This window comes from Rhamphochromis longiceps, linkage group LG1 (assembly GCF_057381845.1).
Source record: "Rhamphochromis longiceps isolate RC_006_pf linkage group LG1, R_longiceps_female_GT1.1, whole genome shotgun sequence".
Taxonomy (NCBI): domain Eukaryota; kingdom Metazoa; phylum Chordata; class Actinopteri; order Cichliformes; family Cichlidae; genus Rhamphochromis; species Rhamphochromis longiceps.
Window position 1 is genome coordinate 15,897,642 of NC_140557.1, and position 14,683 is coordinate 15,912,324.

The following is a 14,683-nucleotide window of genomic DNA, read 5'->3' on the forward strand; positions in this document are numbered from 1 at the left end:
ATCACTAAGTGACATCAAATCCCTCAGCTTCAATTTTCCAGATTACTTTTTTTAAAATAACCTACAAATGTAAGAACGGGCGAGTATTCATGCTTTGCTAATTTACACAGCTTTTAAGAGCATGTTGCGTACTTCTCATAATCCCTTGTTAAGCAGAAAGGGAAAAACAAGCATTCAACACCAGATGTGCCATATTTCATTCCTTTTTTTTTTTATTTTGGAAAAATATTGCGCCTTTTTTCCAGTATTAAAAATGACAGGCTCTGTACATCAGATTTTCTCTTAAATACAACACAGTCACAGTGGTCTCAAGTGCCTAACACATACATGCATACATACTTACATACATACATTATCTGCCAGATTAAAAAAAAAAAAAAAAAAAAAATCCAACTTAAATTATAACAGGATTAATTAAAAAAAAAACACAATGAAATGGAGCACAAATAATTACATAATTAAATTAAAAGAATACAGCTTTCTTTAGATAACAAATAAAATAAAAACAAATGATCTCAACCAATGGCAGGCAGGGTGATGGTGTCCTTGAACTGGCTAACAGTGGAAGAGTGAAGGGAGTGGAAGTGAGCAGTGCATTCAATGACACAGGCGTGAACTCTCCTACATGCACACACAAACACACATACAACCACACACTCGTGCTGTCTCACACACATGCACGCTCACGTCTATAGTGCAATGAGGTCTTGGCAGTTGAGACGAGTCCTTTAAAGTTCAGCCTACTTGGAAAAATCAACAGCATCACTAGAGGTCAGGAAGAAAAAGACCAAACTGTCAATTTGAGCTGCTGATGCAATTTCACAAAATTCTGGAAATGTTCTGGAAAGGGATGGGCAGCAAATTCAAACAGAAATCATACACGAACTGATAACTAAACTTCAAATATGTTTGTTTTGAGTTCTTTCATCTGGATTTTTTCTTCTTGGTTCGTCCTCTAATGCCAAAAGTGTTTCCTAAGTTGCTCTGCCCAAAACATTTCCCTGTGTGTCACAACTTTCAGGGGTCAGAGGCCAGTATGGCCCAACAGAATCCATGTTGGATCGATCTGCAGTCACTACTGGAGTCTTTAGTTCTTTAGTTTGTGCTGAGAACCAGCTCAGCATTGTTTCTGTCAGTGCTGCAGAGGAAAAGCTGTTGAGCTGCTACAGAAGTAGTCCCACAGTTTTATTTGTGTCAAGAAAGCTCAGACTGTGATTTATATTTAATGAATAGATTGTAGCAGTTTAATGTTTCTACAACTCTGCTCTCTGCTCTGCAGCACTGCACAGAACTCGAACTACTCATTATCCATGACAGATTTTACACTGCATTGTAAAACACAGCACATAACAGTACTACAACAGTACTTTAAAAATTCTCTGTACTCCAAAGGTACTTCACTGTTCATTCAATCAGTACCCCATGGTACTACAATATCAACTGTTGACATACAAGTCCATATTCCACTGATTGGAGTTCATCCTGTTACAAGCAGTAAATCATCTTGAACTGCAGAAGACGTCTTCATCAGTTTGCCAACAGTCTTCACTGGACTAGACAAGTACTCAGCCAGCGCTGTTTCTGTACAAAGTCTGTACAAGCGCTCGCATTGCCTCCTGGTACTCCGTCCGTAGTGTTGAGTCAACATTAGACCTACATCCATCCAAGAAATATCCAGAATTCACCCGTAGTACTACCGTAGTACTACCGTAGTACTAAGTCCTTGCCAAGTGGGCTCATCAGCACCTTGGCTCAAAGTCCTCTGGTAAATCCGAGGGAACAGCAGCAAACAGCAGGAGTAAAACCTCCTGGAGACAAGCTGAGCTCTACTGCTCAGGGCTGGTGTATGTGGACCACCACCTGGTTTTCACTGGTATCATACCTGTAATACAGAAGGGACAAAGTCAGTCTTTGGAACTGCAGTTTTTGTGTGTGTTATGGGCGTTTGGGTCTATTTTTGCGTACTCACCTCTGTGGCAATGATGCATTCATCTTTCTGGTCTGATATGACGTAAACAGACTGGTATTTGGTGTCACTGGTGCACTGGTACCTGCTGTCACTGGGATCGTTGTATTCAACATCACTGGTTGACTGGAATTTAACGTCGCTGGTCGACTGATATTTAAGATCGCTCGCTGCGTGACAGTTCAAATCGGTGGATGAGTGATATTTTGCTTCACTGCAGCTCGGTGACTCGGCCACAGGGTTCTTTTCTGATGCATCACTGTGGGATAAAAGAGGACAGAGAAATTCTGAAATGCTGTTCTTCATGCAACAAATGCTTTCACAGTGATTAAGGGGACATCTGCATGAAATAATTCCAACCATTAAGAATGTATTTTGATTGGTTGTGTACCTGTTTTTCCTCTTCCTGTATCTTTCCTCTGTATCTGACTCATCCAGCATTTCACATTTGGCCTCTGGCTCTTGGTGACCCTCCTCTTTACATGGTGGCAACTCCTCAGGTTGAAGCTCATGGACCAGGTTGTACTCCACGCTAGGGTACCGAGATTTAAAGCCATTCTTCTCTGTTCCGTTGAGCCCACCGATTCCACTCAGACCTCCAAGAGATCCAGTGAGATCCGAATGATAATCTGCCTTCTTGTTGGTGTTTTTAACTGATGTTGTCATCAGAACTCCCAGTTCCTTGTCGCTGCGGAGACAGTTGTTGGTGGTTGTCAAGTTGTTCATGGTCTCGTGGCTGTCACTGTGGACACTGTCACTGTGATGACTGTGCCGCTCCTGCAGTTTTACCCGAATGTAGACCACCAGCACAGAGCATCCGATCAAGATCACAAGAACCAGGAAGACGCCGGCACACACGGCCGCCCAAGGGAATCCTCCATTGTCATCCTCCTCATCATCAGGATTTTCACTTCCAGAGTATATTCGATCGGGTCGATCCACAATCTCTGGTAAGAGGAACTGACAGTTGTGACCGCCATAGCCGGGCACACAGGCACACATATAGCGGCTGCCTCGCTCATGACAGGTGGCTCCATTGTGGCAGGGGTTGTGTTTGCATCGGGAGACAGGGGAGCTGCAGTTTTTGCCAGTATAGCCTGTGAAAATGGTATGGTTTAAGAATCTGAGAAAATGACACTAAGCTGCATAAAAATTCATGTAAACATCAACAAATTTGTCAAAAGTTGTCATACCTGGGGGGCAACTACAGGTGTAGCCACTTCCTGTTTCCTGGCATGTCCCACCATTCTGACAAGGGAAGGAGAGACAATATCCAGAGACGCTACTCCCGCTTTCCTCACAGTTAGGACCTGAAAACCCTTCAGAACACTGACAGAGGTAGGAGTTCACCAGATCCACACATTCTGCACCTGCAGAGGGGAGAGGGATTAAGAGAAAGACCAGTGATTAGTCTCTGGATGTTTTAACCCTGGGTTCAATTGTAGGTTTAGGTGAAGTTAAAATCAGTAAATGTACCATTTAAACAGGGGTTGGACGAGCAGTGGTCAATTTTCTTCTCGCAGTTGAAGCCAGCATATCCTGTCGGGCACTGACAGAAGTAGCCACCTTCCGGATTGTCGACACAATGTCCGCTGTTGAAGCAAGGCCCGTCTGCACAGGTGTTGGCGCTTAACTCACAGTTGTTACCATAAAAACCAGGTGGGCATGTGCACTTATATCCATTGTCATTGTCCTATATTGGAAAGAATGTAAACAGTCACACACAGGTTTCTTGTTTCCACATCATCTCTCTTTCTGTCTTCCTCTCCTGTGATACTCACAGTGCAGCTGCCTCCGTTGCGACATGGACTTCCGGAACATTCACTGACTTGGATCTCACAGCTGGCGCCTGTGTATCCAGGTAGGCAGGAACAAGTGTAGCTGCCCTGGCCAGTGTTAGTGCAGGTGGCTCCGTTAAGACAGGGTTTGTGGTGTGTACAGTAGTTCAGATCTGGAAACACGAACAATAACAAACCGTTACAAAAAATATACTTTAAACCTAAAGCAAAGAGGGTCCAAGCGGGAATCAAGCATGTAGTAAATGTGTCAGTAAACTCACCCTGGTTGCAGAAAAGCCCACCCCAGCCCTCCTGGCAGTTACACTGCCAAGGCTGTTGGCAGGTGCCATGGAGGCAGCCAGGGTAACGGATGCAGTCATCACAGTAACGCCCACTAAAGCCCACACGACACCTGTGAACACGACAGTTATTTAACACTAATAGTAACAGAAGAAAATATATTGAAACGCTGTCATATTAATTTATGGAAACTTAAAAATGCTTTTCTGGACTTACTTGCACTCTCCTGGTTTATCACAGAAACCGTGTTCCTCATCACATCCAGGAAGGCAGATTGCTAAAGAGAGTAAACATGCACGGTTAGGTAACCCACTGGAAATGAGGCGTGTTTGCACTCCATCAATCTTCCAATCACTTTAATTCCTTTTCAAGTCACTGACAGCTTGTCTGACAGTCCATCTGGTTGGCCCTCAGGCCTTCTTATCTATTTGGTGGAGTCATTCATCTTGTCTGGTGCCATGTTTGTCTGCCGAATACGTTCACCTGCTCAGGCATGTTTCTAGAGTATTTTTATTCTCTATTATTAAGAGGCTTAATCCACCAGTCTTTATGGTTAAATGTCTTCTGGAGGTCTTCTTAGCACTTATAATGCAAAAGAGTAAAATTTGGAGGGTAATTGGTGTCACTGGGTCACTCTTGTGAACAGGCTGACATTTGCTGGTTTCTTCATTGCTTCAAAAGTTGTTGAAAATGCTACCGTTTTGGCCTTAATACCCACACAAGGAGCTACGTCAGTTTTGGTCACCAAACGAGGGGGATGCAGCCAACAAGCCCTCTCTTTTAACATGGTTGTTCTCCCATACAAAAGCCTCCCACACAAAGCCTCCTTTCTCCCCTTGACTGTGGGTCAGAAGTCCTTTTTCTCACCCTCAGCCCCTCTCTTTCCATATCCCTCCCTCTTCTTTCTGATCCTCCTTTTTCCTCGTTTACTCTCCCATCCACCTATCCCCTCCTCTCATCTTCCTCTCCTATCCTTTCCCTTCTTCTGCTCATCCTGTCTCTCCTCACTCCCCCCCCCCTCCCTCCTCCTCCTCCTCCCCCAAGGGCCAGCTGGTCTGTGTGGAACTAACCACCAGACAGCTGCTCCATTGTCTCCTCTCACCGAGCAGCTGCCCCCTCCACAACAATACACAACCGTGCTCGGCCAATCAACAGCCTGAACCACAACAATACAGGACCCCCACTTGGCCAATCGGGGAGGAGGTTTTGGGCGAGGAGGCCCCAGTGGTCTAATGGAAGGCACGCGGCGTGTGAATTACTGAGGAGCCACTGCGGCTCATTAGAATGGAGGCCTCTGGTGCTATGGGATAACTAACTGACGCCTGTTGCACACGGGCCCCGCATTATGAGGTGAAAAAAAAAAGTCCCCAAACAATACAGAGAGGCAAATGACTGTTGGGAAAATTAACTTTGAAAAGTAGTTTATAAACTGTAGAAACTTAAAACCCCTTAAAGCTTATGTGTTTTTCATTTTAAAAGTTAAAGAACTGTTTTTTTTAAGATGGCAGTAATTCCAGACTAAGCCGGAACTAGTGTTAACACGTCTCACTTGTGAGGCAGTATTTTGGAATCAGGCACTTTGTGTAAACATCACCGCTTGCTGCTAATGATTGTGCCACTCCTTCAGCTTATCTAAGCAGCTGCCATTGGACTGAAATTTTAACTACTGCATTACCACTAACCTGAAGGTGTTTGTGCTTGCCAACTATATCTCTCAGTTATGGATATTCCTCACATTGCTCCATACAGACCTACTGACATTGTTTGATTAAAACCAAAACCACTCACGTTCAGTGCAGTATTGTCCCTTCCAGCCAGAGTTGCATATAATCTCTCCACGCTCGCCGCAAGTGAAGTGTCCAAAAGCATCATCTCGCGGGCGGCAGAAAACAGAGCAGCCTTCGCCGTAGTAGTACTCATCACACAGGAAGCGGTAAGAGTATCGCAGCTCAGTCTTGCCAGCTGTCTGCACATCACTGAACCACTCTTCTCCCACACTGAGGTGACGCTGAGTGGCGATCCTGCTGATCAGACGCTCTGGGTTGTCTGAAAAAGTAAATCACACAGCTTGTTGTGAGTCACATGTTGTTGTGAAGCATGGCTTTTCTGCAGAGCGTAGGACAGGGTAGGACCCTTTCATTCACATGAAGCTGTCAGTTATATTCCTTTGTTTACTAAAGATTTCAGGTCTTGCGGAAGCATGTGTGCTTACGCTCCTGCAGAATGACAGCCACACATGTTTTTGAAAATGAGTCTGTCATGCAGTGAAAAATAAAAGGCCAAGGGGTGAAATCTGCTGTCTGGCTTGCAACAATGCTTTTCTTGTGAACTGTTTTTTCCAAATAGAGACAGATTACACCATAAAACCTCAGTGCAATGATAAGATGATAGCTTAAAGATGACAACAGTAAATCTCACCACAGAAACAAATCTGAGAATGCCTGTTATCAAGAGACAAGTGAACCCACACAGGAAATTGTGCCATTATATACAAAAACACAAATTTTATGCAAGAACATGGCTATGTAATCAAAAACACACTGGACGTTTGCCTCACTGAGATGTAGTATTAGCTGATTCCCCACACTACAATCAGCAGATGTTTAGAAATGGTTAACCCTTATTTACTTTTCAAGGGAAGGTGTGTGCCTCAAAAAGTTGGATCTTAATTCTTATAAAAATGGCTGAAAAGAAAAAAAGATGACCTGACATTTGAAAGAAAACCAGGAAAACCTATTTGCCTTCTGCTCTGTCTTTGAGATACACTACTGCCCTTTCTTGCTGTCACCCACCTGTTGTCAGGTCGTCCAGGGAGTCGGTGTGGAGAGCTTCAATGATCAGTGAAAACGTCCCCTGAGGAGAGACAGAGAGAGAATCAACAGCTGCTTAGCCTACAGGCCTCCCTCCCTTCAGAGCAGGCGGGCCATTAGCAGGCCTCCCAATAAACTTCACAGCCTAATTCTCGTGTTGATTAGGTGCCTAATAAGGCCCGGTACCTGCTCCCCTTTTCACACCCCTGCCCATATCACACTCTGACACCGCTGTAAAACCAAACGAGGCGGAATTTCACGCTGTGCTGCCAATGATGTGCCAACTCAGAGGATGTTAAATTTCCCACCACGGCTGGTCGGAGGAGAGAGACGTTTGGTACACACACACACACACACACACACACACACACACACACACACACACACACACACACACACACACACACACACACACACACACACCCTCCCCTTCCCGTTTTATCCAACCAAAGAGCATAGAAATACTACAATAGCCCCTCTCACACACTGCTGACAAAGACCCTCACAAGTGTGGAGTTTGAGAGCATCTGTTGCGTTCTGCACTCTTCAAAGCTAATACATCTCAGTCTGTCAAGGCCCTTCATTACTCAAAGTTTATCGGACAGAGAATACCTCAAAACTACGACTTCAAGTTTTTTTTTTTCGGGGGTGGGGGTAACTGTATAATTACCAACAGTGAAAATTGACGCATTGGGCCCGAAAAAACAAACAAACAAACAAAAACAGTAAATGCACAAAACTGAGCTCTAGACTGCAGCTTATCATTATTTCCACAATATTATTAATAATATTACCGATTATATGTCCTGCTTTTACTTACTGGCCATGTGAAACCGAAGGAAAAGCGGATCGGGTTGGTGAAGCTGTCCGCGTTGGTCTCCGGGACCTGGAAGGAGTTGGAGCCGAGGACGGGAGTCACAGTCCCCCCATACGTGCAGGGAGGCTCTGGGGAGACGTTGGCCTGATAATGCTTCAGACAGACCCGAAAGAAAGTCTTGCACTCACACTGCTGCTGGCCCTGCAGGTGAGTGGGGCAGCAGTTGGCATTCCCAGTTATCCCCTTCTTGTTGAGGAACTCCTGCAACTTCAGCTCAAACACGCCCGAGCACAGAACCTATAACACACACGCGCGCGTAATCAATCAATCGAGAGTATTTAAGGCAGGACCCGTGAGAATCAATCTTAAGCTGTTTGTATTCAAAAATATGTGCAGAGGGTATTTCAATACCCTTTAATGTTAAAGCTTGCTTTCATCGGACCTACCTGGCAGGTGAGTACGGTGAGACTGACAGCCAGGAGCAGACACAGGCGTCCCATTGTGTTGACAGCCCCTCAAAACCAGTGAAAGCTCCACAAGTCCGTGCAGCCCGGCTCAAACACTCATGGAGAAAGTCCTGTAAAACCTTCCCAGTGTCTCGCAGTCAAGGTGAGTCTTTGACGCGCAGTGGGGGTGGGAAGAGGAAGTTGTAGTGAAACTTTTCCTTTTGGTGCGTCTGTCTTCCGCCTCTATATTTTCCAATACACTGCGAAAGTTTGTGACAGAAAGGCTGTTGCAGTGCAAAGTAATCCCCAGCAGACTGATCCACTCGAAGAAACGTGAATGAAATCCCTGATGGAAAGAGTTAATTCCAATCAGTCGGTGAAGAAGCAACTCTTGATGGGCTTGTTTGTTTTTCCACTTGATTGATCATGATATGCTGATCATAAACACAGAAAACAAATCTGCGGTCCTCTCCGTTTTCCTTGGTGTGGCAGTGCGTGTGTCTGATGGGTCTACTGCCCCGTGCAGGGTTTTATACGGGGCCAGCAGGCGAAGGGTAATAAGATGCAAATGAGCCCCTCTGCTCCTCTTCTTCCCCTCCCTCCACCACCACCACAAGTCCGCCCAGGGGCCATCACAAAGAAAGGGAAGGGGGAGGTAGGGGGTGCACACAACTTTTCTAAACCCGCCCCCTCCTCTCTTTTTCTCAAAGGGATGGACCAAATGGCTAGTGAGCTGTTAAATGTGCAACAACCCCATGCTTCCCCCGATGCCTCCCTCTTCTAGGACGCACTGGGCCCATTTACATTCCGACAAATTATTTTACCTCTGGACAAAATCCTCCATCAAGCGATTTATACACATGGTGCAGCCAGACGCACCATGACTTCTTATATTTGAGGGGCTATGGTAAAGGTTTGGCCTGGCTCGTTCCTTGGATGGCCAGCCGGCCAGCCAGCCGTCCCAACTGCGTTACAACGACCATCTGCTCCGCTGCATTCCTATGGTGTTACCCCTGCCGTGGTTTTCACAATGCCACACCCCCAAAACAAGTCGCTCTATTCTTATTATTTTATCTTTATTTCTTGGCTTAGAGACCTACAGCCTTTCTCCCCACTTGCGCCCTCATTAAAAAAACATTGCTGCTGTTTTCCTAATGTAGGCTGCACCAAGTGTGCTGTTATTTTAATACCCACCTCTTGATAAAAATGTGACTGACGAGTCTCTTCTTCAAAACAGCATTGAATATTAGAGCTGTGATACCGAGAAAGAGCTTCATTTTAACTCATTACGATTTTTCAATGAATACAATCGATTTCCTCTAATCGTTAATAGATTTTGAACCATTTTGAGTGGATAATGACCAGTTTTAGGTGCTCGAGAATATAAAAAAAATCTCCGAGAGTGCGCTCAGTGGCCTCAGGCGATCACACCAACTGTATTTGTAGGCATGCCTGTGTATTTCCCTTACTTGCAGTTTGATAGAGACAGTAAAAAAAAAAAAAAAAAAACCAAAACTTGGTGGTGTGTCACTCGCGTGGCTGTCATTAAGGGACTTTATGGGGGAAAGGAGGGGGAATATGAGGCGGGGGGAGGGGGGAGTCATACTAGGAGTAAAGTTTTTTTTCTCTTTGTGCTTTCAGCTGTATGGTAATTGGGACGGCAGCACCTGCTCTCCCACAATAATACAGCACCAGAGAGAGAGAGGGAGAGAGAGAACGAAGGGGAAAACATGGCCGGGTGCATAAACAATAATCTTACAATGTGTTTTATAATAAAACATCATATTAACGAAATACAGTCAGATTATATTAGATGCTGCAGACCATCACCCTATTCACGCTACAGTGTAAGTCAGAGAGTGTGCTCGCTATACACCAGGTTGGCAACACAACTCGCGCAGGGTCCACTGTCTAATTTGCATATGTGTGTATATCCGCAGAGAAATGTGGGCAAGAATGCGCACTTGTTGGCGTGATTTATTCTGAGCTTATCTCTGGCATTCCCAACTGTGCTGAGATTCTTTACCAAGTCATTAATGTCTCACGGGATTACATATATATCTAAAACAAAATTAGCAACCCTGCAGGAAAGCAGTAATTAAGCAATTGTTTTTCAATATAGATAGAAATGAAAGGCTCCAAAGATAGCTGTTGTGTAAAAAGACGATTTCCGATGTGATTTTATATCCAATATGTTTACTTACATTGATACATAGACCACAGTCATCAGGATTTACGAAGGAATTATACATAAAATAAAGAAATTACATGTTTCACAATTTTTACTCTATTTAATGTACCTATATTATTATCAGCCCAGCCCTTATTGAACTGTTATGTTGTGTTTGTTGAAAATTATGCTGCCCTCTTTGCCAGAAGTCTGTTGAAAAAGACATTTTAATGTCATTGATACTTTTTACTTAGATAAAAGAAGTTTATATAAAAATCATTTGGCTAAAAACTGATTGCAGCTTCTACTGTACCGTACATGGTGTTACATATGAGAGATATGTTTGGCAGACTAAATACCGACTTTTACTTATCTATTTATTTTTGGACATTTCAGTTCATTCACTTTAGGTTCCGCCCGTTTTATGTAACACCACATTTTCAAAAAAAATGAAAACCTTTAAATGAGGTTTGAGCAGCAGTCAGACTCAATGAAGAACTGTGTCCTCTTCTAATGTTTACAGACAGTAGCGCGCACTCACAAGGGCGCGCGCACTGGGAGATTTTTAAGGGGGGGGGGGACTTAATTAAAAACTCTAATGGAAGCTACTCCGTCTGCATATCATTACTGCTTTGGTTTGCCGCGGTACACAAACAAGGCCTTCATTCACACTCCACAGATAACATATGCACAACTTTCGGCCTGTCATGTCAGGCGCGCAAGGCGCTGACGGGCTGCTGCGGGAGCGCCGCAGTGCCACCATGCACAAGTTTGATGACCCTGCTTGGTTCTCCCCTCCGGGTCAGTGTATACATGTCTGATGTGGTTGCGTGTCCGCGATATGCTCTTTACACCCCTTGAAAATGATTGAAAGGCCTTTAACCTTAAGCTTTAACGCTATTATCCCTGCCTGCCACCATCTTTCCACATACCCGTATGTGTGTTTAGCTGTAGGACGCTGCTCAGAGCTGCTCATTTCATTTAGCCAGTTGATTTCAACCCCCTTTAATAGCCTGTGATGCGTCTATGTGGCGTGGCGTAAAATCCCCCCTTCTCTAGGCCTTTTATTTACACTCATCCCGACTTTCAGAGGTCCCTGGTGCTCTCTTTCCCTCTGTGTATCAGGCCAATATACCATCAGTCATTCATCACCATGACATGGCACACATTTTCCGATTACGCCAGCAAAGCGTGACTGAAAGGCATGGTTACATGGAAAGTGACCCCCCCTCCATCTTTCACCAGCATCAAGACAACATTTTACCCTAAAACGTAATTTATGCCGAGAGCTTCTCTAATTGTGTCTTAAGGAAACAGCAGAAAGTAGAAACTCCTCCCTCTTCTGATCCCCCTTTGTGTGTGCGTGACCGTGCGTGCACGCGTGTACGTGTGGGGTTAAAAAATAGTTTAACTGGAGGTCGATTGTTTAACTGAAGTGCTTTCCTGTTGTCTGTGTGTGTGCGTGTATGTGTATGTGTGTGTGTTTGTGTACGCGCGCGCGAGCAGGAGCTCCGTGACACATAGTGGAACAACAAAGGAAGAGGTCTCGCGCCCCGCCGCCCATTCATCCCTTTCTCTTGCGAAGTAATTCCCATTGATTCCTATTGAACGGCGAGTCGCGAGCCCCTCGGGGGAGAACCGTGTGATTTGTGAAGGGTCGCGAGGACAAGGCACGCCCCTCCTCGAGCCCGGCCATCTGCTCACCAAACACCACAGCACCAACCAAGTACCAAATGGCTTCCTTCATCTCTGTCTCTGCGTAGTCTCTTAATTTCTCCGTTTACGTTCACTCATCTACTCCATCTCTCCGCCACCATTCCACCTCTCACTCCTTCATTTCTCTCATCTCTCTTGGGTGAGAGTAGGTGGCCTCCGTAGGTGGATCAAGGCCTACTGGATGCCAAATCACAGTGGAGGCATGCAACGGGTATGAGGTGGCCATATGGCCTGTGCGTGTGTGTGCGCGTGTGTGTGCCAAGAAATGGATGGATGGATGGCCGTCGTGGGAACCTCCACATCATCACCATCACACCGACCGTAAACATTAACGCACACATGCTGGGACTGCTGTAGGAGAGATAGATAGATTATCTCATTAACAGCAGCATTGTGATCAGGAGGCTCACCTCACCTGGGCCAGGAATATACCGACTTACACCATCTGTCAGCCTCATTGCGACACTCTGTGTAATCTGCATATACATTTATCATTTGAACCGGTTCAAACGTCAAAATGTGCCCTTCTATAGAATATACATCACATAAAAATACTGCCTGCTCCAGAGCTTGTGTTTAAGTAACAGGAAAAGTAAATGAATTAGTAAACAGAAAATAAAGCAATTGTTACCAGTTTCACACATTTCCAAAGATTACTTGGAAAACGTTTTATTTTTTAGCTTATATTTTGTAACATAATGGTTATCGTACAATGTGACAAAGCACTGACAGAAATGTGAAAGTAAAGAAAAAATACCAGTGTCTGTGGGTGTGTCTGTGTGTCAGAACGTGCCGCTATGTAGATATGTGAAGCTCTATTCACTCCAAATTATTATTATTACTATTATTATTGTAATAATTGGATTGTTGGTTGCTTTAAATAAGACATTTGAAGACATTCTCATAATTTTAGGGAATCTTATAAAAACATTTCAGTAACACAAAAATATTTTTCATGAAATATTGATATGAAATATTCAGATTTTTTCAAACGATATCTCTTTCATTACACCGAGTGGAATTTAATTTGTCTTTTTTTGTTGCATTTTCTTGCATCGTTTTACAATAAAAATGTTTACAATCTTATGGGTGACCACAAAACGTGAGTTACAAATAAATCTACTCCAGAAATGGGACAAAGCCTACAATATCCTGCTATTTGCTGTTTGTTATGTTTGATGTAATGTTTTATTTATAAAGAGCAACCAAACAAACAAACAAACAACCCCTGCTTGCACTTTGAACAAAGTGAACACCCCCCACCAAAAAAAAAAAAAACCTCCCTCAGAGGAGGGGTTTGCCTTTAGTTTGAGAAGCACCCTCCAGCAGCAGCAGGATTAGCCAGGCCAGCTGCCCACAGAGACCATGAGCCCTGAACACTGACATCAGGCGTGACCCTAGAGTGGTGACTATCAGAGACCCTGAGGGGATCTGGACAGCACTGTGTATGAGTGTGTGTGTGTTGTTCATTCAGTTGGACAACTGTTGAGCCTGTATAGATTTTGCCAGCGGTGTTCTTTGTACGAGTGTGTGCGTGCTTGTATGGTCAATTCTTTCCGGGGGTTAACTGCTTATCCAGTACAAATGGGAGGTGTAGGGGTGGGGGCGCAGTTGTGTGCTCCTGGAACATCTGCCTCTGTTTCTCCTGAGTCAAGCTGTGGTCAGGAGAGGAGGGGAGAGGGGGAGGCAAAAAGAGGGGAGCAACTCAAGGGGAAAGACATGGAAGCAGAGAAGGGAGAGTCAGCGCAGAAGAATGAGGAAGCTGAAATTATCCAAGAGGCACAGGTCAAAAACACTGAGTGCTAAAATGGGGACTGGACTGGTTACTGTGTTTTTATCTACCTATCTAATTTTACTATCATGTTTAGGTACTACTACTGGGTTTATTATTGCCCGCTCAGTTCACAACAGTAACAGTATATATGTGAGAGAAATTATGGAAAAGTAGAAATGGTCCACTCAATGCTGCTCACAGACTCATTCATTCACTGTCAGAATGAGCCACAGTAACTGGATGATATTAGTATGAGCCAGATTTGATAATACGTCAAGTTTTCTTATAATGATTTTTATGGTTACATTGACCATTAGAAACAGCAAGTGTGAGAAAGAGATAGCTAAAGCCTGAAAGAGTGAGTAGGTGGGTGAATGTGCTGCTTCAGCGCAGTCTCTGTTTCACCGCTGCACAAGTTAATATTGTTTACACCTGGTCTCATGGCTTACTTCAGGTTAAGGCACAATAATAACAATAAAGTTAAATTGCGTAATGCTCTAATTTATACACTGATTTGTAAAACTAATGTGAAAATTACAGGCTGATTGGACTATTGTGATATTTAGCTTGATTTTGTGTCATTGATGTAGCTGACAGTGTCAGTGATGTAGTATTATTATCTGTGATGTTTGTCTGGAGGCACTCATATCGACACCTTCAGTTACAGGTCATAAACATAGACCTAAACTAAACCCTTGCAATGCTGAGAGTTTAAAATGTAGCACATTTCTTCAAACCCACAGTTAGCAGATGTTGCCCTTATAAAACTTTCAAAGATTGTAGAAAAACAGTACAAAGACATATTAGAACACAGAAACTGTGTGTTACAGGTTCTCACACGTAAACATTTGATCATTTTTGTGCTCTTCTATGAAAGTAAACATCTTACATTTTGGGTTTTGGTAT

At 44.0% G+C, this 14,683-nt stretch overlaps 1 protein-coding gene across 1 annotated transcript; it reads right to left on the bottom strand.

Annotated features, from left to right (window-relative positions):
• Positions 1-462: 462 nt before the first annotated feature.
• dldh (dihydrolipoamide dehydrogenase) lies at positions 463-8,641 on the bottom strand. The gene is made up of 12 exons (XM_085400070.1): positions 8,118-8,641; positions 7,675-7,968; positions 6,837-6,897; positions 5,833-6,090; positions 4,261-4,321; positions 4,026-4,156; positions 3,748-3,917; positions 3,443-3,659; positions 3,160-3,336; positions 2,358-3,063; positions 1,970-2,225; positions 463-1,882 (listed from the first exon to the last, which is right to left on the bottom strand). Exons 1-12 carry the CDS (start codon positions 8,169-8,171, stop codon positions 1,877-1,879), a joined length of 2,391 nt encoding a protein of 796 aa, XP_085256196.1. The 5' UTR covers positions 8,172-8,641; the 3' UTR covers positions 463-1,876.
• Positions 8,642-14,683: the final 6,042 nt, after the last annotated feature.